The 27,288-nt window shown below is 39.2% G+C and overlaps 1 protein-coding gene across 7 annotated transcripts in view; it reads left to right on the forward strand.

The window, feature by feature from the left end:
• The window catches only part of AKAP11 (A-kinase anchoring protein 11), a 47,276-nt gene extending 24,732 nt beyond the window's left edge, over positions 1-22,544 (forward strand). For 5 of the 7 annotated variants that reach the window (XM_042457607.1, XM_042457606.1, XM_042457608.1 and 2 more), the window contains 6 exons: positions 911-5,525; positions 9,346-9,501; positions 11,708-11,791; positions 12,389-12,435; positions 14,269-14,423; positions 19,451-22,544. In XM_042457607.1, the coding sequence (XP_042313541.1) occupies positions 911-5,525; positions 9,346-9,501; positions 11,708-11,791; positions 12,389-12,435; positions 14,269-14,423; positions 19,451-19,603 (5,210 nt within the window). In that variant the 3' untranslated portion in view covers positions 19,604-22,544. The remainder of the gene's footprint in view (positions 1-910; positions 5,526-9,345; positions 9,502-11,707; positions 11,792-12,388; positions 12,436-14,268; positions 14,424-19,450) is intronic. The other 2 variants (XM_042457609.1, XM_042457610.1) reach the window with 2 other exon arrangements.
• The last annotated feature ends 4,744 nt before the right edge of the window (positions 22,545-27,288 follow it).

Genomic DNA, 27,288 nt, shown 5'->3' on the forward strand with positions numbered 1-27,288 from the left:
ATGATTCTGTTGGCAGCAGTATAGTTTAATTGTTACATCATAGGCATTGTGTGTGTGTGTGTGTGTGTGTGTGTGTGTGTGTGTGTGTGTGTGTGTGTATAGTTGTGTGGATTCTGCAACAGAACATTATTTTGGGGCGGGGGGGTATACAGTGCGTTGTCCCATCATAGTACAATAGGACTAAACTTAAGCAACATATTCAGCCACCAACATAATTATATAACAGAAGTATCACAATTTCAGAAGTATAGCAGTATAATAACAGCAAGAAATTTCTCAGGCTCTATAGGACATATGTGAGTTGTGATTACACAGTCACCACATTTCATGCGTAGGACTTAAAAATGATCTTTCATGTAAAGAGATGAAATATAGCTGTTGTTGTTCACTCTCTGTGCACTTTAGTTAGTGAAATGGCCAGAATAGGTTCTAGGTGGAGCATTTGCAAACACAGCTGTTATCTAAGAAATGTAAACAATGTTTGAAAAGGAGTAGTTTGGTAATAAAGACCTTGTGTTCATATTTCCTGATAGATCCTAGGTATTCCAGTAGTACTAGATTTTAACTCAAGAGTACAGACATTTGTGGGTTTTTTCCCCATTTAATTTCATTGAATTAAGGAGTGAGGTTCCCTGAAACACCACATAAGAATTTCATACATGAAATAAAAGTATATTTATGTATTTATTTATTTATTCATTCATTCATTTTGGCATTGTCAGGTGCATTGATTTCACTGTTTGTGGAAACTTAAGCAGTAACATTTCCCACAGTGGCAAACAATTTCAACATGGAAAGTGTTTGATTTTATTTCATGCTCAAAACTATTTTTATCATTGCCTTGAATCTTCTTTAGAAAAATATTTGCGTATTTTATTTAAATGTTTCTTTTTCTTCCCTTTTGGCATAGGCCACGTGACACCTGAAAAACATCAAGATAATATTTCACAAACCATCTCTGATAATAATTTTGAATCTGTTGATCAAAAGATAATTGTTAATTCTCTGCATCGGAAACCATCTGTGAAGTCATCATCTTCTTTATTTAATATCTTGGAACATAAAGAACGATCTGCTTTACGATCTAGGAATTCAGTCACAACTTCAATTTCTGATCCTTGGATACAGAAAAGTTTCTTCAAGTCACATAATTCAGACCACAGTATTAATCTTGTACACAAAACATTATTTTCTTCTTCTCCTGCTGAATCATCAGAGTCCGACTGTTCTAGCCCAAGCCCTGTCATTTTCTTAGATGAAGAAGGCTATCAAAAAAGCTTGAAGGCAAAACTTCAGCTCCCCAAAATACCAGTAATGAAAGATGGTATAGAAGATTCAGACTCTGAAGTAAGTGAATTTTTTGATAGCTTTGATCAATTTGATGAACAAGAGCAAATTCTGGAAAATTGTTGTAAACATGCTAGAGAGCCCATCTTAGGTAATCCATCACAAAAGAAAATGATGTCATGTAAAAAGTCATGTTCTGCAACAACTGCAATGAATCCTCTAAAATTCAAATTTGATCGTCCTACTCTTCCAGCCAATGTGAGGAAACCAACTCCCCGAAAACCCGAATCACCATATAGCAACCTCTTGGATGTTCCGGATTCCCACCGTCCAGTGAAAACACCAGATGACAGTGGATGCTTGTTCAGCCCTATCAGATCATCAGCTTTCAGTCCATTGGGCAGTTGCATTTCAACAGAGTGCCTCTGTCAAACTGCCGCCAACAGAGATGTCATTAACAAAAATCATAATTTAGTTTATCACACATACTCGGATTTTGCAAATAACATTTCCTTTGAAATTCTGGGTTCAGTTTTTAATTCTAGGTCTCCATCATTGCATAGATGCAGACAGAAGGTTTCCAACAGTAAAACGTTTATCTCAGAAGAAGAAAAAGCTCAGATTGTAAAAGCCAAAGGGGACATCTGTGGAAAAGGACAAAATAAGAAAGGTAAATCTAAATGCAAGCCACTGATGATTAAAGACCACATACAGAAATTTGCATCAGAGCTTGTTGAAAGGAGTATTGGCAATGCTTTTAAAGATCTTCAGAAAAGTGTTTCTTCTTGTACTAATGCACTCTGTCACTTGGCTGTTAAACTGACTTCTTCAGTGTTTCAGATGGCCTTTTATGAGATTGGAAGGCAGCAAGCCTTTTTACTGAAGAAGAAAGCTATTAATGGGCTAGCAGGCCTTTTAGTGAATGAAGCAATAACAGCTGCCTTGAAAGATCTACAATCTGTAAAGCAACAAATATTTACCAATACGGTTGCAAAATTTGCAGCAGACCTTGCTGAGGAGCTGATTTTTGAGGGAATAATGGAAGTGTGTCAGTTTTCATACCCATCAACCCCAACAGCTTCTCAGAGCCAGTCTTTCCATTATAATGACCAAGTTGTACGATCATATGCCAAAGACTTGTCTGAGTCAGTTATTCAGGAAGCTTTTATTGAGTTATCCCAGGCTGATGTAACATTTACAACACAAGCAGCAATTAGCATTTCAGTAGACAATGTAAAGTATGTAAGTGCAGAAAATATTTTGGAGTCAACACAAGCCTCCAACGCTTCCTTGGAGATGCAGCATAAATTGCCAATAGCTTTGAATCCAATACAGGAATTTGGAAAAGACTATACGGTACATAAAGCATTGGTCTATACCTCTGGCATTGCAAGCTCAATCCCAGTGCCCTTAGCTGGAAGCATACTTTGTCAAAATCAGATGTTGTCATCTGACACAAAGGTGAGGAACTATTTGCCCTTAAATAGCCAAACAAAATTACTCAGAGACCCTCCAGAGCTGTGTTGCAGAACCAAAAAGAAAGAAAGTAAAGTGACATCAATTAGAAATATTTATGTGACAGCTGGTATTCCAGACAGTGAATGTAGCAGCCACGTTTTGTGTACAGAAAGTAAGTTTAAACAAGCAAATAATCCCGAAATCAATAACTTTTCAGACTTAACGGGTATGCCAAGCATCAGTAATTTTTCTGGGAAAATGGTGGATATGATAGTAACTGAAGCATATGAAACAGTAACCTCTTCCAAGGTCTCTAAATCTGCCCATCAGTATACAGATAGGTTAAAAATGGAGAAAATGCCCTATTTACAGTGCATTGGTGAAGATACCTGTAAGAATATGTTTGCTAATTATAAACGAATCGTAAAACAGTCTGTAGATGAAACCAAATCTACATGTTCTGCCACAGGGGAGAAATTAGCATACTGTGTAGGATTGGGAACTGATACGAAAAGCAATAGGAAAGATGTGCCCACACCAACAAAGCAGTCAGAAAGAAACAAAAACATTCCAGTAATTGTAGGGCAACAGCAAATGCCTCTAAATAGCTCATCTAAATTTTATGGAACTCCAATGTATTCTAATAGGAGTTTGCTTTCAGGAGCTAAAGACTGTGTACAGGAAAAAAAGAGACATGAAGCTTGTGGGGCTTCTACATGCACACCTCCTTCTTCTTCTGGGGTGGCATTTCTAAAGCCTGTTGGAGGAGTTCCTGACTCAGAAAGTTGTTCCGCAAAATCCTTGGGCATTGCACAGGAAAAACACAACATGTGCAAAGCAACAGGGTGCTCTACAGTTGGTTCCGAAAGATCTTTTCTCAACACAAGCACCATTATTTCTGCTACATACAGCTGTGAAGATATACTTCAAATGGAAAATAAACTGAGCAGTAGAGATGGAAATCTTTGTGTAATTCCAGACACACCACCACCAACACCTTTAATACCCTCCCAAGCTAGTTCTGAGTGGAATTTAAGGAAGTTAACGAAAAAACTTAAAGGGGAATTTGCAAAAGAGTTTGCTCCTGCAACACCCCCTTCTACGCCTTACCGATCAGAAACAGATGGACTATATGAAAATGAACATCATAATTTGGAAAAAGAAGAATTCATATTGAAACTGATGCGTTCTCTCTCTGAAGAAGTTGAAAGCAGTGAAGATGAAGAGCTCTCTGAAACACTGGCAGAGAGACTTAAAACATCAGTAAGAACAGCAGAATATGCTGATTGTCTAGCAACCCAAATAATCTCTATGGCAACTGAAATGGCTGCTTCGCATGTAGATGATAAAGCTTTCCAGGTGGAAAATAAAAGCTTTCAAGTAAGCATGGAAAACAAAGGTTGTGGGTATACTGCCTTTATGAATGTCCCTGAAAGAAACTTACACTCAGTCTGGGCTTATGCTGGTGATATGGCTGGAAAGGTCATTAGTGAAGCCAAGAAAATGGTAAAATCAAGACATTGTAAGCTTTTGAGGTTGAAGCAAGTTCATCACAAAGCAGATGGGTCCCATCTTAAAAGAAATTCCCATGAATGTTGGTCAAAACACAGAAAGTGTCCTTTGGGAGATCAGTGGTCAAAAGAAATGGACCCCTTTGTACTCTCTTTACCAGAGAATTCAGAAGCTCCAGGCCTCACTTCCAAATACCCAAGTTGTGAAAGTGTAACTGATGAATATGCAGATCATATTATTCGTATTCTGAAAAGAGAAGGAGGTCACAATGAACTAATAATGGATCAGTTTGCCAGTAGAATTGTGTACAGATCTATAAAATCTGGCATGCAGCAAGCTGCCAGGAAGCTCAAAATGAAGTATAATAGAAAGCTGTCTTCTGCATCGAGTGCCAAAGTAAACAAGTTTGAGCTATTCGAGGTAGTAAACAAAGGTGTGGATATAAAGAAACATAAAAATGGTAATAATCATCAATTTGGAAAGCAGACTTGTGGAAACAAATGCCACATATGTAGAACTGAGAGGACAAAATTAATAGATTTCTCAGAATCTCTTGCATATAGTATAACATCTGATGTCCGAAGAAAATTAATGTCAGCAGCTTGCTTACCAAAATCCTTAACTGATTCTTGTTTGTATGAAAAATCTAAAGTTGATAAAGTCACTGATATAAAAACAACCTTTTCTAAAACGCTTTCTCCTTTTTGTTACAAAGAAAAGCTGTATCACAGCACAGACAGTTTGAACGAACATTCCTATAGAGATGGCATTGTTAATGCCATAGAACAATATGCCAGAAAGGAAGTAGATGATGCTTTAACCTTGGAGTCAGCTACTCTGCAGACATCTGCAAACTGGACAAACGGGGAAAGATCAACATATGCAGAAAATTTTTCTCCATTTTCTGCAACAGCTTGTAGGTACTGCGGTATGAAGGAGCATCAGTATTCTACCGGAAACTCGTATGCGCAGCTGACTAGACAAGAAGACTCCAAAGTACACCAGATTCCAAATGCAAGTGACATTTGCCCAAAGTCTCACGTTCTCCACCTGGATATTCCCAGAATCTGTATTGATATGGATGAGAAGGTTGTGTTTGCTGATAATGTGGTTGCTGCAGCTTTTGACAGAGCAGGAAGGCAACTAAGTAACACAAGTTTGGCAGCTGATAGTGGAATTGGACAGGATGGAATCAGCTTTGCAGAAAGCCTTACTACAGAAATCATGACTTCCTGTATGACAAACATTGGTCCAGCTCTCAACATAAGGTAATGTTTTATTACTTTTTAATATTATTTTAATCCCTGTGAGATCAAACTATGTCCAGTTCGAGAATATATTTATATTTTCATTTTCATTATTAGTACAATTTTAACTTACGAAACTGAGGAATTGTGAAAAATAAGACATTTAGTCTTGTGGTAAAGCTTAAAAGCAAAGACCCTCAGTTTAGTATACCGGGATAGAAAATATCTGTGTATTTGCAAAATCAGATGTAGCTTTGGATAATCTTTTTCTGACAGTGTGATGGTGATAGCAGAGAAAAAATTAAGGCACAGAAGTGCCATGCCTTATTAGATTTACAGCATATGTGCATGTTCTATGTGAATAGTGTTAACGCTGTTTACCCTATCTTGCTTCCAAATTCATAATTAAATTGGGATGGGGGTTAACTTGAAGTCAGTTGTTGATATGTCTTCATTACTAATACATCTTAACAGAGTTCAGGTTTGTCTTTTGCTACAGTATATAAACAGTATTTGTGCAGAGGTTGCAAACTTCTTTTGGTTGCAGCCGGTTGGAGATAGGAATTTTCTTTCTGATTAAAGAAAAACTATTGTTACCTCTAAGAGCCTTATTGCATTACAAAAGTAAGCTGACACACAGTGAGAGAAAAATGGCTTTCTGTTTACCTCTCAGCATGCCTTCAAAACACTTCCATTCTCTTTCTGAGGGAGATGATTGTAAAAGCATGCCTTTTGTTGTGTTGGAAAATCTGTTTGGCAAAAGGCACACTCAGGAAGGAGAATGAAAGTGCTTCAAGGGCATGTGGAGAGGTAAGCTGGAAGCTGCTTCTGTCTTGCAGCTTCTTGCTTTAGATTTGTAATTCTAACTTTACTAAATTTATGTTTAAATTTAAGCTGTATAAAGATAATGCTCTATTAATATCTTACATGTTGCATTTGTTCTTGAAACATTTCAGAAGATGTTGGGAATGTTGTTTGATATCTTTCTGTTTGAAAATCCCAATAAGTTTCTATGTTACTTGGTGATCTAAGGCCTGTTACAGACTGCCAAAATAAAGCTGCTTCGGGTCTCTTTGGAGGTATGCTATTTAAATGAGGCATGGGTCCTAAGAGTCTGGAGGTCGTGCCAAAGCCACACACCATTCCTAAGCACTGGAGTGCAGCTTTGGTGTAGCTTCCAGATTCTTAGGGCGCATGCATCATTTAAACAGCATACAGTGGTACCTCGGGTTACGAAATTAATTCGTTCCGCGGCTAATTTCGTAACCCGAAAAACCTTCGTAACCTGAATTGCCATAGGCGCTAATGGAAAAAATAGCTCTCTGCTGCCCTCCGGTGGCGGAAAATAGCGCCGAGGTTTTTTCGTAACCCGAAAAAACCTTCGTAAGCCGAAACAATAAATCCCTATGGGATTTTTTCGTATCCCGAAAAATTCGTAAGCTGGGTAATTCGTATCCCGGGGTACCACTGTACCTCCAAAGATATCCAAAGCAGCTTTATTTTGGCAGTCTGTAACAGGCCTAAGAAACAGTTGAGTTACTGCCTCCTTAATGATCTTGAATAAATGAGTAATATAAATAAACGAATAAATAAATGAGTAATATATATTTTGAAAGTATTTTTCCTGATTTGCCACCTACATTCAGTTACATTTACTTATTTATTTTATTGCATTTATATGGTGTCTTTCTCCCAGTTTGGGACCCAAGGTAGCTCACGAACAATAAAACAAAATTAGTTAAAAACAGAGCAGTAAAATTAAAATACAATTAAAATATCAGTATTTTAAAACTATACATTAAACAATATAAAATCATTTTTTAAAAAAACATACAAAAGGTAAAACGAGATTACCCACCTCATAAGAAGATGCCTTCTTATGATGGGAATTCAACAGTGTGGATGTTAAGGCTTTCTCCCATGTCATCTGCAGATGGACTTCTGATGATGATGGGGTTGAGAAAAAGGCTGCCTGTATAGATCTTAAAGTGACTTGTATGGGGAGGCATGATCTTTCAGGTAGTCTGAACTTAAATTATATAGGACTTTATAGGTCATGTCCAGCACTTTGAGTTGTGCCTGGAAATGAGCTGGTAGCTACTAGAGCTGTTTCAACAAGGGAGTTATATATGCTTTCTGTGACTGGCCTCAATCAGCATTCTGGCTGCAGCATTTTAGACCTGTTGAAGTTCCAGAACAATTTCCAAAGGTAGCCCCACAAAGAATGAATTACAATACGTAGTCCAAAAGGCATGTAATCAAAGTGGGGGTTTCCATAGCCAGGTCTGATTTCTGAAGGAATAGGTGGAGCTGGTGTACTAGTCTTAGCTGTGGAAATGTGCTGCTAGCCATGGCTGAAACCTGTGCATTTAGGCTTAGGGTTGAATCCACTCAGGAGAACACTCAAGTGTGAGGCTAAAATTCCAGGGAAATGTAACCCCATCCAACACAGGCTGAATTTCTATCCCGTTCTACCTTTTGGCTGACCAGGAACACCTCTGTTTTGTGTTTGTTAACTTTCAGTTTGTTTGACCTTGTCCTGTCGATTACACTGATTTAGAACCAAGGCAGCTTCCTTAGAATCTGATGGGAGGGAGAGATAACTCTTATGTGTCATCACCATATTGGTAACACCAAACTTTAAAATTCAGAATAATCTCTCCCAGCAGTTAACAGTTGATGTTAAAAGGCATGAGCCCTGAGGGACACCACAACTCAGTGGCCAAGGCACTGAATAGGAATTCCCCAGCATCGCCTTCTGAGTTTGCTGCTCTAAGAAGGCCTGGAATCCATCTCTCTTCCCATAGAGCAACTCAGAAGGATATGTTGGGTGAGGGTATCAAAAGCGTCTGAGAAGTCCAGCAGAACGAATAGGGACATACTCTCCCTGTCAAATTCCCTGCATAGTAATTTCACTTACCTGACCAATAGACAAACTGTTTCTTTCCCATAGCCAGGCCTGCTGCCAGATTGAAATGGATTTAGATCATGTGTTTCATCCAGGAGTTTCTGGAGCTGTGAGGCCACCATATGCTTGCTGAGAAAAGATTGGCCTGTAATTCTCAAGCATGGTAGAGTTCAGGGAGGATTTTGAATAACAATCTCACTACAGTCTCTTTTAGGCAGGATGGAAAGCTGCCTTGCTGCAGTGAGGCATTCATCACTCCCCTTATCCACTGCCCTCTGGGTACTTTCAGAGCCTGGAAGGGGAAGAGTCAGATACATGTGTGTGGCTCTCACCTCTATAGGGATTTTGTTCACATCCTCAAGCTGCACAAATTGAAATGTATACAGGACATGTAGGTGCCAAGGTTACATCCACTGGACCTGTATCAACTACAGCATCCAAGTCAGAATGGATCTGGGTAATTTTGTCTGCAATGTGTGTAGCAAATTCTTCACAATAGGCGTTGAGTGGTCTGCATTTCCTTCTTGTGGGGCAGAGTATAGAAGACCCCTGACTACTTGAGATAGCTCCATTGGTTGACATTAGGCAGCCACAGAGGTGTCAGAGAAGTATAGTAACACCGGCCAAACGTTTTAAAGGAAATATTTTCTTCTTTTAAAAAAATGGCTGCCAGTATTTTATCACTACATTTGACGATAAAATTTGCCATTGAATTTCAATAGCAAGAGAAGCAAAGGTCTGGAGCTGCAAAAATGACCTTTTGGGGTCTGAGATTCTGTGTGGACTCTATCTTGCCTTCCCTGCCCATAAGTATCATGGCATTATTAGTGAGCAAATTCAGCATTAAACCAGTGGACAAAAGCAGAAGGAAATAAATGCTGAGGAACTACATGTAAAACAATATTGATACTATAATTTTTAAAAAACATTTAGCTCCATGGGAAAAGAGGGATTTTATTCTGCTGAATCCATAGTCAGCCAGCAGATGAGTCTGAGCACTGGTGATGACAGCACTGGTAGCTGGTCCAACCTAAGTTTCGAAGATGACCATCCGGATGAAAACAGTAGCTTTCTTCACCTCAGTGATAGGTAATTATAACATATTTGGTATATGTTGACAACCTTAATAATGTGATTATTTTGTTTGCTGATTTGTTTTTGGAAAAAAATTGAATTCAGCTTTTTGGATATGCTATTCTGAATAATAAAAAACAAGCAAACCTAAACTGCATACACACAATTGACATATTAAACACCAGTCTATAAAAAGGTGTATTTTTATATACTATAGAGATGTCATACTACAGAGAGATGCAGCTGGAGAGAGACATGAGGAGTTTTCAAAAGCCTGCTTTTGGAAAAGATGCATGAAACATAGAGTGAAGTTTCCAATGGCTCAGAGGATGCAAACAGCACCAGAAGCTGCTGGTCAACGACTCAGAAAGAGTAGCCTTGGCCTGAGCACTGATGGGCAGCCCAAAATCCAAGTTGTTCCCTCCAGCAATATATCTCTGCAGGATTGCTTCTCTTATGTCTCTGTGCAGCCTGCAAATACTGCACCGTTTTATTTTATATAAAGGGCCAGATTACTAGAATATCTCTGGGAAGCTCTCCAGTCACCTGCTTCCGTCTTCAAAGCCTTGGTAGTAGTGACAGCAGCACTCCTCATTGCAAGGCAAAAGCAGACAGTTGGCACATATCCCAAAATCAGGTTTCTTGTATAAAATACAACGGTGCAATATTTGTGAGCTGCAGAGAGATACAGCTGGAGAGAACAACTTTGATTTCAGGCTGACCATCAGTGTGCAGGCTATTGCTGCTGCCAAGCTCTTGCTGGGCCCTGCTGCTCCCGTCATCCGAAATATCACTCCATTTTTCATGCATTTTTTAAAAAGCAGGGTTTTTAAAAATATCATGTCTCTCTCCAGCCATGTCTCTCAGCAACATTGCGTCTCTCATGTCTCTCTGCAGCCCATGCATTTTATTTTACATAAGGGACCTGATTACTGTACAGGAGATCTCCGTGGAACCCTCCAGCCACCCACTTCTATCTTCAAGGCAGTAGCAGTGGTGCTCCTGGTCATTCATTCATGTCTATATCCAGCCTTGCATCCCTCTCCAGCCCCACAAATGTACATACTACACTACTTGGGTTGTAGCTCTAAAAAGTTTTGGATTTTAGAGCATTTTTGGAATTTCAGATAAGGAAGATTCAACCTGTAGTTGTAATCCAAGGAGCCATATGAGGCATATTGAAGGATTTGGGCACACCCAGTGTATGTTTTTTTTAACCATTCTGCTTTAAATACACACTCCTCATAAAATATAACAATTTACTTATGAGACTTCTCTCCATTTCAAATGGGAGCCCTCCAGATGTTGGACTGCAGCTGTCATCCTCCATCACCATTGCCTCTCCTGGCTAGGGCTGATGGAAATTGTAGGCCAAAAACATCTGGGGGGACCACACTTTCCAGCTTTTACCATAAAGGAAGCAACATGTTTTTGTGGAAGGAACCAGCACTGTTTCAGCTCTTCAACATTCATGTAAAAAGACAATTCAGGAAAGCCAAATTATTTATTCTTTGTGTGCTGTGTCTGGGAATTTGAAGTTGTGGGTTTTGGGGGGGGGGAGAGTTGGAGCTCATCAATGGTTCTGTCAATGTTTGCAGCTTGTCTTGGTCTTTCTACTCTCCTCCCCTTTACCAAGCAAAAACTAGGCCTTTTTCTTAACACTTAGATGGATGTGTTGTGCAGTGGAATGCCTGCTGCCGTGACTCCATTTCTCCCATCTTCATTTCTCCACAGTGCATCTAAAATGAAGGAAATGAACAAAAAGGGTGCAGCTGGTTTTACAGCAGTGGGCACTTTTCTGTGCAGGAGACATGCCCAACCAAATGTTTCATAACACAAAAAAGGAAATTACGTTGTGTAGTGATTAGTGTAAGAACTAGAGTGCCAGATGCTGAAACTGCTCCGTGCCCTGCCATCTGCCATAGTTATGTTGTCTGGTGCCTGCGTTTTCCCACTCCCCAGTCTTCAGGGTTCTCTTGTACTTGGATATCCAACCCTTGTAAAATCATTGTAATTGACACTGTGAGAGAAGTGCCATGTGACTGGGCATTTACTCTTCTGAACATTGCCGACAGTTTTCTTTGCATGTCTTTGCATTCTGGTCTTGCCTACATCTTTAAAGGATAGCACCACTGCTTTGGAATCCTAATGGAAAACGGAGGTTCTGGTTTGGGCTAACTTTTTTTTCTAGTTCAGCTGTGTTCTCTTCTTCCCCTGGCAGTAATGGTAACAGCAGTAGCTGGAGCAGTCTTGGTTTAGAAGGAGATATATATGAGGAGAATTTATCTTTTCCAACATCAGACAGGTTGGTCAAACCAAGACACTGAAATAGGCTGGTTCCTCGTATTTTAATGCATGAATTCATTCTTTTTCAAGACAGAGGAGACTGTCATATGAAATGTGATTCATTGTTCACGTGTTTTTCACCTAATCATGGTTTTCCTTAACAAATTCATACTGAATGGGTCCATTTTACTGTGCTACCATGTGAATGCCCTTTCAAAATGGGGAAAATACATTTATGCATGTCCTGCTTGCTATTCTAGATGCTTCTGGTTATTTCTTCATAAAAATTAAGAGCTTGCTTCCTACAAGATTTTGATTTTTTTTTCCAATGCATTTTTTCCTGCTGTCAATTAGAATTATTCCATATGATTTAATATAAATGAAGTTGAAACTACTCCTTATTTGAAAATAAAGGGTAAAATTTCTGAACAGTTACTTGAGAAATTTGCAGATCATGTAACAGGAAATGGTGTGAGAAGCAAGGCTTACTTTTCACAATCTTTCCTTGATCATTTTTATCAATCCATATTTTTCCTTGTATGTTCATCCCTGTCTCTTCATAGTAAGATACATTAGCATTATCACACACTGCAATAATTATACTTGTCTCTTCCAGTGATGGAACAGAAGATAAAGAAGAAGAGCTTAAGGATAACATTGAAGGTAATGCTAAATATGTCAGTTATTCTGGAACTGATCTAAGTAAACTCACTTTGTATCAGCCTCAGTAAGTCAGGACAGCAGTCCTAGATGGCTTAAGAACCGTCTTTTTGTATTATGTAAAGTCTAATCCACTACAGACCCCAGTCTGTGGAAATTATAGGCTTTGGGAAGATTTGTGGTAGTTATTTCATCCTAAGCAAAGTCTGCACATGAAAGCCCCAGCTCCACTTTATTTACATTAGCAATAACTTCTTTCCAGAGTGGGAAACCCTTACATCAGTCCAACACAAAGTGCCCTAATTCCTTTGACCTTCCATTAGACAGAAAAAGGTTTAATCACTGCATATTGGGTAGACCCTGAAAATGGGAAGATTCTCAAGTCAAAAGGAACAGGTTCAACAATGTGTTCTCGACTTCATGTTTATCCTGCAAAAGGATAATCCCATGGCATAAAATAATAATTATCCCACTGTAAGGGCATCATACTACTGGAAACTTTATTTTAAATTGGCAGTTCCTAAAACTCTCTAGCCTGGAACTTGCCTTTTTCAGAGATCATAGAATCATAGACTCTATGGCCATATTGAGTTAACATTATAGCAATAGTCATGGATTTCCTGAATATGTGAGGTCCCTAAGTGACAGAGGTGTGCATATTAGTCTTAGGCCCCTTCACGCTGCCCATGCCATGTTGAGAGAAAAAAAGTAGGGACAGAGGACAGCTTTCACTCCCTATGGTGAATGAGCCACACACTATTTCATTTTCCTCTGAAAATCAGTCACCAACTGAAACCAAGTTATTTACATCTATGACCTCTGAGTTTGTCAGTCAGTTACAGGGTCAGGGGATATTTTTAGTAGATCTACTGCTTCTTTATACACCCAGGAACTGTGATTGAACTTTGGGGCGCACTTGTTTGCCTGGGAAAGGGGGATATGCAGGGGCTACAAAAAGGGATGTTTTGTTCACATTTAAGTCTCTTGAGATATGTTCTTTTGACATTTACAAATACATGTGTAGAATGTTCCACTGGACAGTCTACATAAAACATGGTACCTAAACATACAGAGCATTCTACGCACCATCATGTGAATGTGTGCACAGCTGTTTAGACCTCCCTGTTCAAACCAAGAAATGGTAGACTTAGAACATGAATCCAGCCACATGGAGGGAGAAATGGATCAGACCATTATGTGTAGCCCCATCCCTCTACCCATTTATATGTCTCATGCATTCCGAAAAAGGTCTGAACAAGGCTCTTTGCTGAATCACAACCCTGTCATCTCTGGACTAGTAAGTTAACACAAATTTAGAGAATAGGACATTGTATTCAAAGGTAGATCACTTTCCACAAAGGGTAGGCAAAATGTGACATATGTTCCATATGCTTTCCCCAAGGATGTGTGTGTATACCATGATACAGGAGATCATGACACATACACGATACAGGAGAAAAATTGTCTAGTGCTGCGCCACAGATTTCTCCTTGTTGCATTTCAGGGTGTTTTTGCTCTCATGCCTGTTCTAGGTCAAGGGAAGCTGTTTTTCAAACGTGGAAGTCACCCTCCACTACTTTACGTTTATGTTGAACTGTATTTTCCATTTTATTGCTTATTGCCTAGTATGAGGAGATTCTTTTGGAACTTAGCATTCCTTTTTTGTTTCAACTACCATGAATAATTTGAGATGTTGACAAATGTATCCATCAGCCGCTCAGCCCTGACTTTGAGAATTTACCTAGTGCCATTATTTGAAGAATTATGTTATATAATTAATTGATTTGACATGTTTTGATTAAATCTGGACTTTTCATTTTAATTCTTTTTTGTTAGGAAGCACAGAAAAGACATTGGTTATCATAAATGTTGACATAGGACCACACATACTGGATTCCCAGCTGAGAATGACACTACAGTGGCTGAGTGCTTCAGAAACTGAGGTCACTGAACTCCATTTTCATGATGATGTTCCAGAGGATTTCATTCTTGTGAGTAATAAAAGTACTAGATATTCCAGTTTTTCATATAGCTTGTTACACTTTTCACATTCATAGTCAAGATTTGAAATAGTTTTGCAGTTTTGATCTTGCATAGAATAATCATGTAACTCCCATCAGCACTGCATCTAAAAATCTCTACAGAGTAACCTGTGTAGAACTGGAGATACAGCTGTGTATTTACAGGTTAGTAAATCCGCTTGATAACATTGCTCCAAAAGTACATGAAAGTCCAGCTATGAACAGTATAACCAATTATGCTGTGGTCCAGTGAATCACTTTTTACTTGGTTTATTTTGTGGGGCAGTGTGTACATTCTTTGTGCTTGAAACTGCAATACTTTGGCTTTGCTTTCCTCTTTCTATTTTTTCTCATTTGAGTCTTGCTCAAACTTCTTATTTATTTATATGTTTTATTGAAGACGGGCTAGACTGAGTTTGTAGAAATGAAATAAGAAGCTAAATTATGGAATTTACTTATTTCCAAATAGTTTTGGACAACCTTAGGCCTATGAGCTTTTTCTCTGGTCCCTCTGATCTGAAAGCAAAATCTTCTGCTTTCACTTTTTAACTGATCACCGTTCTTTGTAGTTCCTGGGTAGACCAGTACATTGAGTGAATGTCACTTAGAGTTAAAAATGGGCACAGGGATAGAATCCATATGTAATTTCACAGGTGGCTACCCAAACAGCAACAGCTATCAATAACTGTATATGTGTGTGACTACACACATGCACATACACAGAGAGAGGGAGAGAAGCATGTGTATATGTATAAAACTTTTGTCTGTTATTAAAAAATTAAGGGAATTTGGGTTTGGTTTAATTGTAGTTAATTCTCCAGGTCTGGACATAATGAGAGACTATGGGGCTCTCCAGACCATCCCAAAGGGCCGGACTGGAGATGCCCAGTTTTCCTCTGGAGGGACACTGCAACAGCTAAACCACGCAGCATCCCTCCAGACCAAAAAGAACCTGGAAAAAACGGGTTCTTTTTGACATGCAGGGACGACATCATCAGTGCACCATTGCATCCATGACGCAAGTGCAGCACCAGAGGTGCAGATGCGGCGTTGCACTTGCATCACGCATGTGCGCGCCATATAGACAATGCCATATAAAGATGGCGCCACTCATACGTGTTAGGGTTCCGGAGCGTGCGGATGCTGTGTGCTCTGGAACCCTAAAACTGCCCCCAGGCCATCGCAAACCGGCTGTCTGTACTGGGCCTATGATTACATCAGAAAAAAATAAGAATTTAAACAATACAGTGAGGAAGAATGTCTCAAAACATTGAGAAAATTATCAACCACGCTATGGAACTTTTTTTGTGGAAAAAAAATAATTTTTCAATTTTTTGTTTTGCATTTTTGTTTTTTGTTTTTGTGCAAATTAATTCTTTGGGGGAAATGTCATGAATTGCAAACAGTCATTAAGACTACACAGAAACTCTTGTATTCTTTGGATAAATAGGAGGAGTGGTCCTCAGAAAACACTGGGGACCTATTGTATATTGTATATTCATGTATAAATCTAGAAATTTTAGTCAAAAAATTGACTCCAAAAAAACCAAGTAGACTTATCCACAGGTCAATGTAAGTACTGCCCTTTAAAAAGGAACCATTTTCCTGGTAAAAGGCAAGAGCGTAATCTGACCTGAAAGTACTGACTCCCCTCTGCATTCTCATCCATCTAGCCTTTAGTGTGAGTACAAACAATTATGCCTCTGGGAATTTTGTAAGTTATTTGGCATAGTTTTTCTTTCCTATATCCTTTACATTCTTTGTTACATGCCCCTAAATTTTACCCTTGACTTATCCACGAGTCATATTAAAATCCATAATTTTGGGTATGCTTCTTGTGGACTGCTCCTCCTTCTGTTCAAGAATAAACAGTCACAGTATGTACCTAGCAGGGAGAAGTTTTGAAATCCTTTCTTCTTGCATATCAGAATGAAACAAGTGAAGATTTACATCTCAAAAAATAAAGCTATCAATCTTCTTGAGTAAGGTTCAGTCTCATAACAGCAAATGTTGTTCTGAGCCAGGTTGGTTAGTACACTTGCTTATCCAAATTTCTGATTTTTAAAAATTGTTTGCTCTTTTGCTTTTGCCTATTATTAAATAGTACAGTCTTGCTGGATCAAAAGAAAATTTTGGATAGTAATAATAAGCCTGGATGAGGATCTTGAAGAGAGAAGCTTGATCAAATCACACATGAACTAGGGGACTATGATCAAGGCTTGTCAAAGCTTAATTAAAAAGGGATATTAATGATAGTGATAAAAATATAAACAATCATTTTAAAATGACTAAATGAACAAAAAACTAAAAGGGAGAGGGGGTAGATCAAGGTGCTTAAAAAGACAAATTGTGATAACGGAGCCCTTACCATAATCCCTAATCAGCTCTTTATTACATGTAACAACCCTGCACACTCATTGTGTAACCAAATTGTATCACTGGGTCAGTGCTGAATTAGCAACAGGTTAATGCAGCTGGTTTAAGAAGAGTATTATGTAGCATCATAAGAGAGCCTAAATGAGCAATGAGACACAATAGAAGTTAGGGGGGAAAATGGAAACTGTTGATGATGGATGACCAGAAACAGGACAACATCCTCAGTATAGGTCAGAGATTCTGTTATTTTCTCTGACAGATTTTCAGTTCCAGATGTGCTTATTCTCAGTTTGCTTTTGTACTTTAAAAGGAGCCTGGAGAAGTGGTCTAACCAATACAGTGCCTTATTAGCCTGACATAATATTTTTCTTCATAACAAATACTTCCTATCTGTTCCTTACAAATTTTACGTCGTAAGATAACTTGTAAAACAAATTTAAATCTTTCAAGAAATTACTGTACTAACTAAAATAACAAAAAGAAGAACTAAAATAACAAGAAGAAGCACCTAGTTTTATGCTGTAGTAGCAGCTAGTAAGGTGCATGTCTGTGTGTACATGTGCGTGCACACCTTGCCCTGCCACACCTGTTAGGCTATATCCATGAGATTGCTAGATCTTTGTGCTACATAATGTGATACAGGCCTATTTCTGGATTCCCAATTTGGGAAGGAAAGGCAGAATTAATAATGCTGTATGTCTCATAAACAGGAAGAATGAGATGGCAACCCGGTGTCTGATCTGCATCACTTCAGATTCCAAGAGGGGATTTGTATAACTGATTGCTCCTCTGTATATAATTGGTCCTGCCCATGGAACAATTGAAATAACGTCAGGTTTTACCCTTCTTTCTGGCTTCTAGATTTTTATGTTGGGGAACGTGTTTTCTTGTTATTTTCTTACAGGAGCATATGCTAATCATGAGAATCTCAAAAAGCATGTTTTCCCCCCCAGAACCATAGATTCAGTATTCCCATCTAAGCTAAGTCAGAAGAAACTTCCAGAAGTTGCATAATTCTAAAGTTTTATTCAGAGTAGAAACCAGTTCAGTCTGTTAGTGGGTGGTCTACACTGATCAGAATACTCCAGGTTGCTCCCAGACTATTTTGGCCCTGCAGCTGCTCCCAGGCCTTCCTCCCCATTACCTCCACACTCTGGTGGCTGTGTACACATGTGTCCCTCTGTACTACCTGGTGCTGCCACCACTGGCAGAAAAGGTGCCCAACATCGATCACATGGCTGAGTGCCTTGTTGTAATTTTAGAAGGAGCGATTTGCACCAGCGGCAGCACTGCCAGACAGGACAGTAGGATGTGTGTGCAAACAGCCACCCAGAGCACTCTGGTTTTTCCTGGACCAGGAAGTCTTTTTATTTTGGTTTAAGGGAGGAATGGCCTGGATTTAAAGTGGAACTGGCCTCACTTCGGAAAGATGGTCCGTAGTTGAATTGGAGGCTTTGATCCTATGTTATGAAGGCAGGGTGCTCTGGGGGCTGTAGAAAGCTGGTTCATTTGGTCCATGTAGCCATCCTCGCTACCTCTGCCCATCTCCTTCAATACATATATGGTTCCATTCAAAGTGCTAGACAATGAAATTGCTTTGCTCAGATCCCTTGAGGAGAAAACTAATTTAACTACTTCATGTTGGCTTGCTGTTAGAAATCTTAATTTTCTGTTTTGTCAGTCATACACTTCCTAAATTTGCAACTCTGGAGTCAGTGGTTTGTATCAAAAACAGAGTATATATACCAAGAAAACCACACTCTGTGTCATGGAAGGATGATGCAGGGAGAGACATCTTTTAGATTTCATTTGTTCAACTGTGGAATACCAGTTATTTAGGGATGGTGAGAAATGTATTAATTTTGTGTTCAGATTCTTTCCCCTTAACTACTGTCCACTGCCCACATAACCATGGACCACAGAGCTACCGAGAATGTTACTTGAAGAGCATCTTTAAGGAAATCAGATAGAAGAAAAATATCTGGACTTAAGCGTGTTTTGTTTTGACAGCTGTAAAATATTAACCTTTTCTAGCCTGTAATCTTAATAATGTGGTTGTCAGTCTGCTCGATTAAAAAAATAAAAATAATAATAAGGTTTAAAATCTACTAGAGTACACTTAAGTGTAAGTAAAGAAAATAAAAACGAATTGCTTACTTAAAATATTCCCTTTCTTGAAGTGGTCGGGGAGATAATTAAGTAGGAGAATGCAGTGATTTTCCTTTATTTGTTGGGGGGGGGGCAGTACTTTTAAAGTTATGTCTAATATTCTTAAAACTACTATTTTTAATCTTGTATATCTTTCATTGCTATATTTTTTAATGAATTGTAAAGGCCATTGGCTATATATACAATAAGGTTTATGGCAGTAAGAGGAAAGTGATCCTATTGTGACTGGTGAGACAGGACAGTATTCCATATCAAAAGGAAGGTGATAAGTACCTTGTCCTTCCCACCCTAATTCCCTCCCATCTTTGTAAATGGAGAGTTTTCTCATCCATGAAAAGATACCAACTAAAATGTAGGCTTATCTCTCAAATATGTGCTTTATCACAGACTGTCACATTTCAAGCATACAAACTTACATCTATGTTATTTTTTTCGGGGGGTGTTGCTCCTAGATTTCAAAGAGCTTGCGAGAGAAAGGCTGGAAAGTGGGAGATCTCTTTCAAGCAGTGCTGAAATACTGTGACATGATGGAGAAGGTGGCTACTGATGGCGAGAGAGGTCTGGAAAGTAAAACATTCTTGAGATGGCTTCAGGAACATGTCTGAATACCAAAAGATGCCCTATTTTCTTCACTCTTCCTTTGGAAATATGGAAATGTGTACCATACACTTTAACTATCAAATGTACAGTACCATTATTTGCATTGTGAGAAACATTGGGGTTAAAGCAAATGTACCTTTATTGTCGAGTGCTTTGTGATGCTCTGTAAGCTTTTTATCCAGTGCATATCCATAATGAGTATCTCCATTCAGTCTGGTCAAATGAACTTACACTTATTCTATGTTCACCCTGTTGCAGTGATGGGGAGAATAAACTTGTCTATTGTGTGCATTAATAACAGTTTCAGCCAAACTAGGACAAAATGTTATACATTCTCAGGCTAGTACATTTCTTTCTCTTCCTATTTCTGCAAAATTTTCTCTCTCAGCGATCTGTAAGAAGTGTTCAGTGATCACTGCTGATTTGCTACTTCTGTTTTCCCTACCATGATGCAAGCCTGGCACGCAAAGTACTATTTGTTTTTTCTCTACAGCGTCTAAGGAGCTTCCAGGTGGTCTAGATAAACATGCAAACAGAATAGGTGGGTGTTGCAGAGGAGAGTTGCTATCCTCAAAGTATGGTCTCTGTTGTTTGGGCCTATGAAGTAATGAATACTTTTTCCTCACTAGAGAAACTTGTTTAAAGACCAGCCTCCTTACCAATTAAAGATAAGAACTGAGATAATTAATTAAATAAATAATAATAATAATTAAAATAAATGAATTGGTATGCCAGATCTACAGAGCTTCATATTTTGAAAATATAATTTGGTATTATTTAAGGTAAGGGTCCCTTTCTTGTCCAGAAACACATTTTTCTTACATTTGAACAAACGTACAAAGAAAAAAATGTATTGTTTTCTTCTATAAATGCCCCTTTTGGCCAGTGGAACAAGAATTAGTAGTCCATTTTTGTACTTTATTTGTTGGTGTCAGGAAGCATATCTGATTTTTTATTGTCATAGTATTGTTCCAGGGCAATAGTGAATCTTCATGGTTTTTATTTGGGACCTCTTCTATAAAGAGCTACTGCATTAGAGTGTGTAGAGAACACAACAGGTTAAAAATATCATTAGTATAAAACATGGCATTGCATAGATATAAGCTAATTTTTAAATCATAGATTTAAAAATATCAAGTTACTGTGCACCTTGATTTGAGTCAACTTGTGGTAGTTTCTAGTTATGTATGGTAGAAATGGTGAGAATTGTTTCTACTAGGTCCTCAGCCAGCATCAGCGTTTAATTCTTGGAGCAACAATTGCCTCATGTCTGATCCTTATTTATCTGGAGGGCAGCACTGTAGAACTGGTGTTGTTCTTCTCTGTTAAAAACAATAGACACCTTTATTAATTTTCTCCCAGTAGAAAGTGCTGAAACCAGTTGGCAACAAAATGCTAGTGGCTGCTGCTCCCCCCATGACTTTACCTCAGTTTAGGTCGCATCTTTTCAATTACAAATGCACTCTTGTTTTTTTCAATTTTAATTCTCAACTATCAAAGTTTTAGTTTGCAAGGTGCATTGAGCGATCACTTTATTCTCTTTAGTTTTGAGCCACCTTTGTTCATTCCTGTTGTAACTGGAGCCACACTGTAGAAAGTTGCTGCTCAGTTTTAATGTTTGGATGTGATTTAATGCCAAACTTCTTAACTTTTCGATTGGGTTATATGTCCAAATTAGGATAACTTACCACTGCTTCTGAGCTAATTTATTTGATACTAAATTCCACAAAAGTTTGTGGAAGTTACTTGCAGGTTAGGATTAAGATACCAGCTGGCCACTGATAAATATTAATGGTGTTCATTTTTTGCACCTGAAGGCCTTAATTTGACATCTAGAACCATGGTCTTTATTCTTTTAACTCCCTGCCCCACCCCTGGTGGCTTTGTACTATGCAGTTTGGTGCCTTCATGGGAATGGTAAGGCATGCCCTTCTCAGCTACACACTGCAATGGTGACTTTTGTATTGGTTCTGAACCCCTTTCTCTGTGGCAGCATTGCAGTCTTAGATGAACCCAAAGGATTTTGGCATCTCCTGGGTATGGCAGGTAGCTTGTGCCTTCAGTACTATGTAAGTGGAAATTCACCAGGTATAGTATTCCAGCACTTACACAGGTAGGACTGGTAAGATGACTTGAATTTTTACTTGCATGGGAACTTGAAGACACAGAAGACCTTTTGGAAAGAGGAGGTGATAGTGGTGCTTCTTGAGCACAGTTGGGGAAGGAATGATGAACAGCCCCCATGATGAAAATACCTTCATGGGCTCTGAATTCTGGTCCACTTAAGTTGCCCACATATTTGTTTATCTGGTGGATTCTTAAATAAATATTTGTGACTGTGGAGAGGGGATTAAAGAGCCTATGACGGATAAAGTAAAGCTTGGGTAAAGATGTGCTTCCCCTTTCCAGGTTTCTTCATTGAATCTGGTGTTGCTGAGAAAAGCTTCAGGTTGAAGGGAAAGTTAAGGCCCCAGTTCTATTCAAGGCTGAATAGCAAATTCAAAAGTAAATAGTTTAAGCTTTACAATTGCCGTGCATTTTGGTTAGGATTGTTGGATTGCTTTGCTATTTTCCTACATGGCAAGTGCAGAAGGTTGTGTTTATATATATGTTCCCAGTTACGTAGTCACAACAAAATACATGTGTGAATGGTGGGTGGAAACTATAAACTATAGACATGTTTTGTGCTTCACTGTACACACAGTTCTGGATGTGCTAACCTGTGAAGTCACCCTTAGTATGTCAGTTCAAAGTTTAAAACAGTTTGCATAATTACAGTTTATATTTGACTGCAGTAAATGAAGGCAACATGAAGGTCTTTCGCTGTGTAATATTTTCATTTTGTTTTTAGAAATTCAATGAAACACTTAAGAGATGTGAATTTCAGGTTGACTAGACTTGTCTTTGCTGCAGCACTATATTAAAACTAAATTGTATATAAATAAATTTCATATTGTGTCATAATTTCACGGTAACTGATAATTTGCTTTTTTCTTGATTAGACAAAGACAGAGCTTATGGTATGGGTCTCCTCAGAAAAGGCTTTCTGTAATTTTGGATATTTCCTAACTAAATACATTAGGAAGTAGGTGCACAAAGAGAGAGATGCAAGTCAGCTAAAGCAAGGAAAGGAATTGTGCTCTTGTGGGACATTTGAGTGTCTCCAAAGTTGTTTTGAGCCCCTCTCCCACACCCTGGAAAACCACATCACAAAAATGGGGGGGTAGGTATTTAAAACAAACTTTAAAGTGCTGCTTTTTGCTTTGCTGAATTTTGCCTCTTCCACTATTAGCACAGGTACCACTGATGCCCCTGCTCCCAGGATATCTCTTCATTGGGCATTAGAAGTTGGGTATCTCCCTATAAGGGCAGACCTTGGATGAGAAAATCACATCTGTCCTATTATTATTAGTAACCTTTATTTATAAAGCGCTGTAAATTTACACAGCGCTGTACATACAATCTTTTTAATTAGACGGTTCCCTGCCCTCAGGCTTACAATCTTAAAAAGACATGACACAAAAGGAGAAGGGAGTGGTGGTGGGGAAAGGGATCAGGTCCAGCAGTTCTTCTCTACCTTCGATGCCTGGACCAAGGGAGATGGCCTGGAGGGAGGGCTTGGCTTTTTAATGGATAGTTAAAATGAGGCATCCTAGGGCAGAGAGGGGCTCACCCCTGGGAACGCTTCGCTAAACAATATAGTCTTTAACTCAGTTTTAAAACCGGGTAGAGAAGTAATGAGGTGTACACGTGGTGGAAGAAGGTTCCAGGAGTAAGGGGCAGCAAGTGAGAAGGGAGGAATCTGGGAGGGGGCAGTGGCAATCCTACGCTGGGATAGGAGACCTTGACTACCAGAGCGGAGTGTACAAGTAGGAATGTAAGGAGATAGAAGTTCAGATAAGTAAGGAGGAGCCAGTCAACGGAGGGCTTTGAAAGTCAACAACAAAAGCTTATACCGGATGCAGAAGGGGGAGGGAACCCAATGAAGAGGAGAAAAAAGGAGAAACATGGTCAAAGCGGTGAACGGGTGTAATAATACGTGCAGCTAAATGCTGGATAGAGATTAAAGAATGGAAGTGTGAAAGAGGAAGCCCTGTCAGAAGAAGGTTACAATAATCTAGTCGAGATACCACTAGGGCATGGACTAGAGTCTTGGCAGTAGAGGCTGAGAGGAATGGACGGATCTTGGCAATGTGGAGAAAGAATCTACAGATCTTGGCACTGGCCTGGATCTGGGGAATAAACGACAGAGAAGAGTTGAAAGTGAAGCCAAGACTGCGAGCTTGATGAACGGGTTGAAACTGGCAGGAATTGGACAATAAGATACCGACCCCTCCTCCTTGACCCTCAGGGCGGCTTGTGTGGGTGAAAGAGAGACCACCAAAAGAAAGGGCAGTGGAAGTAGCGGTATCATGGGCTAGGAGCCAGGTTTCAGTAAGAGCGAGAAGGTTAAATGATCTAGAGAGAAAAAGATCGTGGACTACAGTCGCTTTCGGAGCAACAGAGTGACAGTTCTAGAGTGAACAGAGGAATGGAAGCTGGGAGATAGGAAGAGGCCGAATAGGGATCAGGTTAGGAGAGATGCGTGGAGCCATGGGAAGGAAAGGATTCAGTATGCGATAATAGAAGAGAATATAACAATGACAAAAGTAGGAAAATAATAGCCGACAGTGCTTGATAACATTGCCAAAATACCACAAGGCACGAGGGATTTAAAGAGAAGGAAGGGGTGGGATTGGAAGCCTTTGCTCGACGTCCCAGCTGCTGAGAGTGATGGAAGGAGAGGTGGCTGTTGGATGCAGAGAAGGAAGGCTCTTTCCCTATGGCCTCTGTTATGCCCTCCCATATACCAGGTATATTCAAACACAATGCATAGATCCCACATCAGTCAAACTGAAAAATTCCCAAACTGCAATGGATGCCTATGAGTAACAGCACATTTGCATTTATTTACCATATGAGACCCAGCATGGTTTAGTGGATTGCATGTTGGATATGGGAGCTAGGATGGTGTAGTATTGTTGGATTACAGATCTGGAGATCAGTGTTCGATTCCCAGTTCAACCATGAAACCCACTGGGTGACCTTTGTCACATCACATGCACTCAGCCTCAGAGGGAGGCAATGGCAAACCCCATCTTGCCAAGAAAACCCTATGATAGTTTTGCCTTTGAGTTGCCAAAAGTCAGAAACAACTTGAAGGCACACAACAACAAGCTCTTCAGGTATGCTAAAAATGCTATGCAAGCAATGCTTTTTAGCAATGTTTAAAGAATGTAATGGAAAGCAAGCTATGGTTTTCAGCATGTTTCGGTATTTTAATAGCAGATATTTCCCACTTCCCTTCTTTAGAAGCATTGTCATCTGCATATGCAAAATAAATACAAACACCCTGCTCTTCATGGGTACCCATTTTCCAGTTTGACCCATGCTTTTATTTTTTTTTAATGGTGCATTTTCTGAAATAGAAATTTTCAATATTAAGAATTATTTTTTTTAAAAAAATGTCAATTCTTCATCATTGGTCAGACGTATACTGTCCCATGCACAAGTATTCCACTTAAGAAGATGCCAAATAACAGGCCCTGTTTAATTGTCTAATTCTGGGGTTTCCAATGGGTTCCCTGCAGGTATGCATTCCTGGGGCTTACAAAGTGTGCTGTAAAAAAAAGGACAGACTCTGATACCAAGTTTGTATCCAGGAATGCTTTAAGACTCCAATTGTTTGAAACTTGTGTGGACACAAGCAAACACTTCATTTTCAAACACTTCCATCTGCCCAAGAAAAAAGGGGATTTGCTTGTCTGCGGATATTGCCTTATATTTATATTATGGGGTTTTTTTTTGGGGGGGGGGTGTATGTGCATGTGCACACATATGCATAGTGGTTGATATTTTTATGGTTTTGTATTTTGCAGCTTCATAACTCACTTCTGCTTTGTACTTAATATCATAAACAAAATATTTTTCTTTTAGACACACTAGTAAACCTTCTGAGACCCCGGAAGGTGTAGTAGTTTGGGTGTTGGGTTGCTGTGTTGGACATCAGTGTTCAGTTCCCCACTTAGCTATGGAAACCCACTGGGTAACCTTGGATGAGTGGCCCACTCACAGGCCCAGAAAACCTTAGGGTCACCATAAATCAGAAACGACTTGAGGATACACATCATCAACAACAAGTAAACCTTCTAGGAGACAGAGCTCCTTTGGACCCACAATCCTCTTATTTAGTATTGCCCTGTAAAAATTGTCTCTTTCTTTCACACTTCCAACCACAGCATATACACATCCCACACTTTGCTAATCAGAGACAGGTAGGAACCACAGTGGGTGCTAAGGGTAGAATTTATGGACACACCTGTGGCCACCTGATTGCTTGTCCTGGAATTATTCTGGAACGGATATCAATTTAACATAATCATAGGGAAATTGAGGATTTGGTCATGTTGCCTGGTAGTTCCCATGGACATTGAGTGGTAATTGAATACAGCCTTAGGGCAGGCTGTCATTTTACTTATTTAAACAAAGGATCAGTTTGGGTCAAGAAAAATAGCATTTTAAGATCCTTGTTAGATATGCCATCATGGTCTCTTACCTCACTGTGCTCTGGGCAGAATACTGCAGCCAGGTCGGTTAACCACACAGCCGCTCATGCTTTTTCTGCTGCTACAACAGTGAGATGATAATAGGAACACACCAAAACATTGAAAATGCTAACTGGCCGTCCCTTCACCATGGAAACTTTAAATCCACAATAGATGATGCATGTTGGTTTTGAAGACTGTACTGAAGGAAAAAGAGTGGGAAACAAAAATCACCAGACAGGAATGTATGTCTCCATAGAAAATTAACTGTAGGACATGCTAATTGAGGCCGAATTTGCTCGGGGAAATCAGTTTCGTGTTGTCACATTAAACATCCTTCCATGGATGGTCACATCAATCAAATGCATTTCATCTAGGGGAAAATGTTATTCATATGATGCTGCAAAGCTTTTAACTGTAAAGCATTTTAGCCTATGAACCCAATTATTCTTCACTTAGTGAAGGGGAATGTGAGCCTGAGAGAGCGAGATAAGTGAGCTAGGATTTAAAGGCAGATATACTATGTTCAAATCCCACAGCCTCTTCCCTGGACTATGTAACCAATGTCCATGACAAGATTAATTTTGATTTCACAGAGGAATTGTGCTTGTCCTACATCTTGCTTTTAAATAGCTTGGCATTATTCCCACTTTTCCAACTTGGGAAGTTACTTCTTTAGAAAGGAATTCATGGCTTTTTCTCATCACAGTGTTTCAAAATAGTTCTTTGCCACTAGTTGTCCAGCTTTTTGTGTTACTTACTCGCCTGCTTGTTCTTTTGAAAAACAAAACACTTTTCTGTTTGTTGCTTTTCATGGTATTTTTTTGCTATTTTTTCAAAAAAAATGTAGGATTGGCATGATATCGGCATAGAACATGAAAAATACCATTCATTTTAGAAATACTTTTCTAATTTGAAAGTGCTACTTGTTAAATGAAGAAGCAGAGGAGGGGGAGTTTTATCAAATGGAGGGAGGATGACCCCTCTCCTTGCCCCCATCCAGTTAGATTATTCCATTTCAATGACTGTCTTTAGGAAGGCAGTCAGGACCTTGGGTCCCTTTCATCTGAGTTGCTCCCCTCACAGGACCCAGATCTCCTCCAAAG

The sequence above is a fragment of the Sceloporus undulatus genome, chromosome 3, assembly GCF_019175285.1.
Source record: "Sceloporus undulatus isolate JIND9_A2432 ecotype Alabama chromosome 3, SceUnd_v1.1, whole genome shotgun sequence".
Taxonomy (NCBI): Eukaryota; Metazoa; Chordata; class Lepidosauria; order Squamata; family Phrynosomatidae; genus Sceloporus; species Sceloporus undulatus.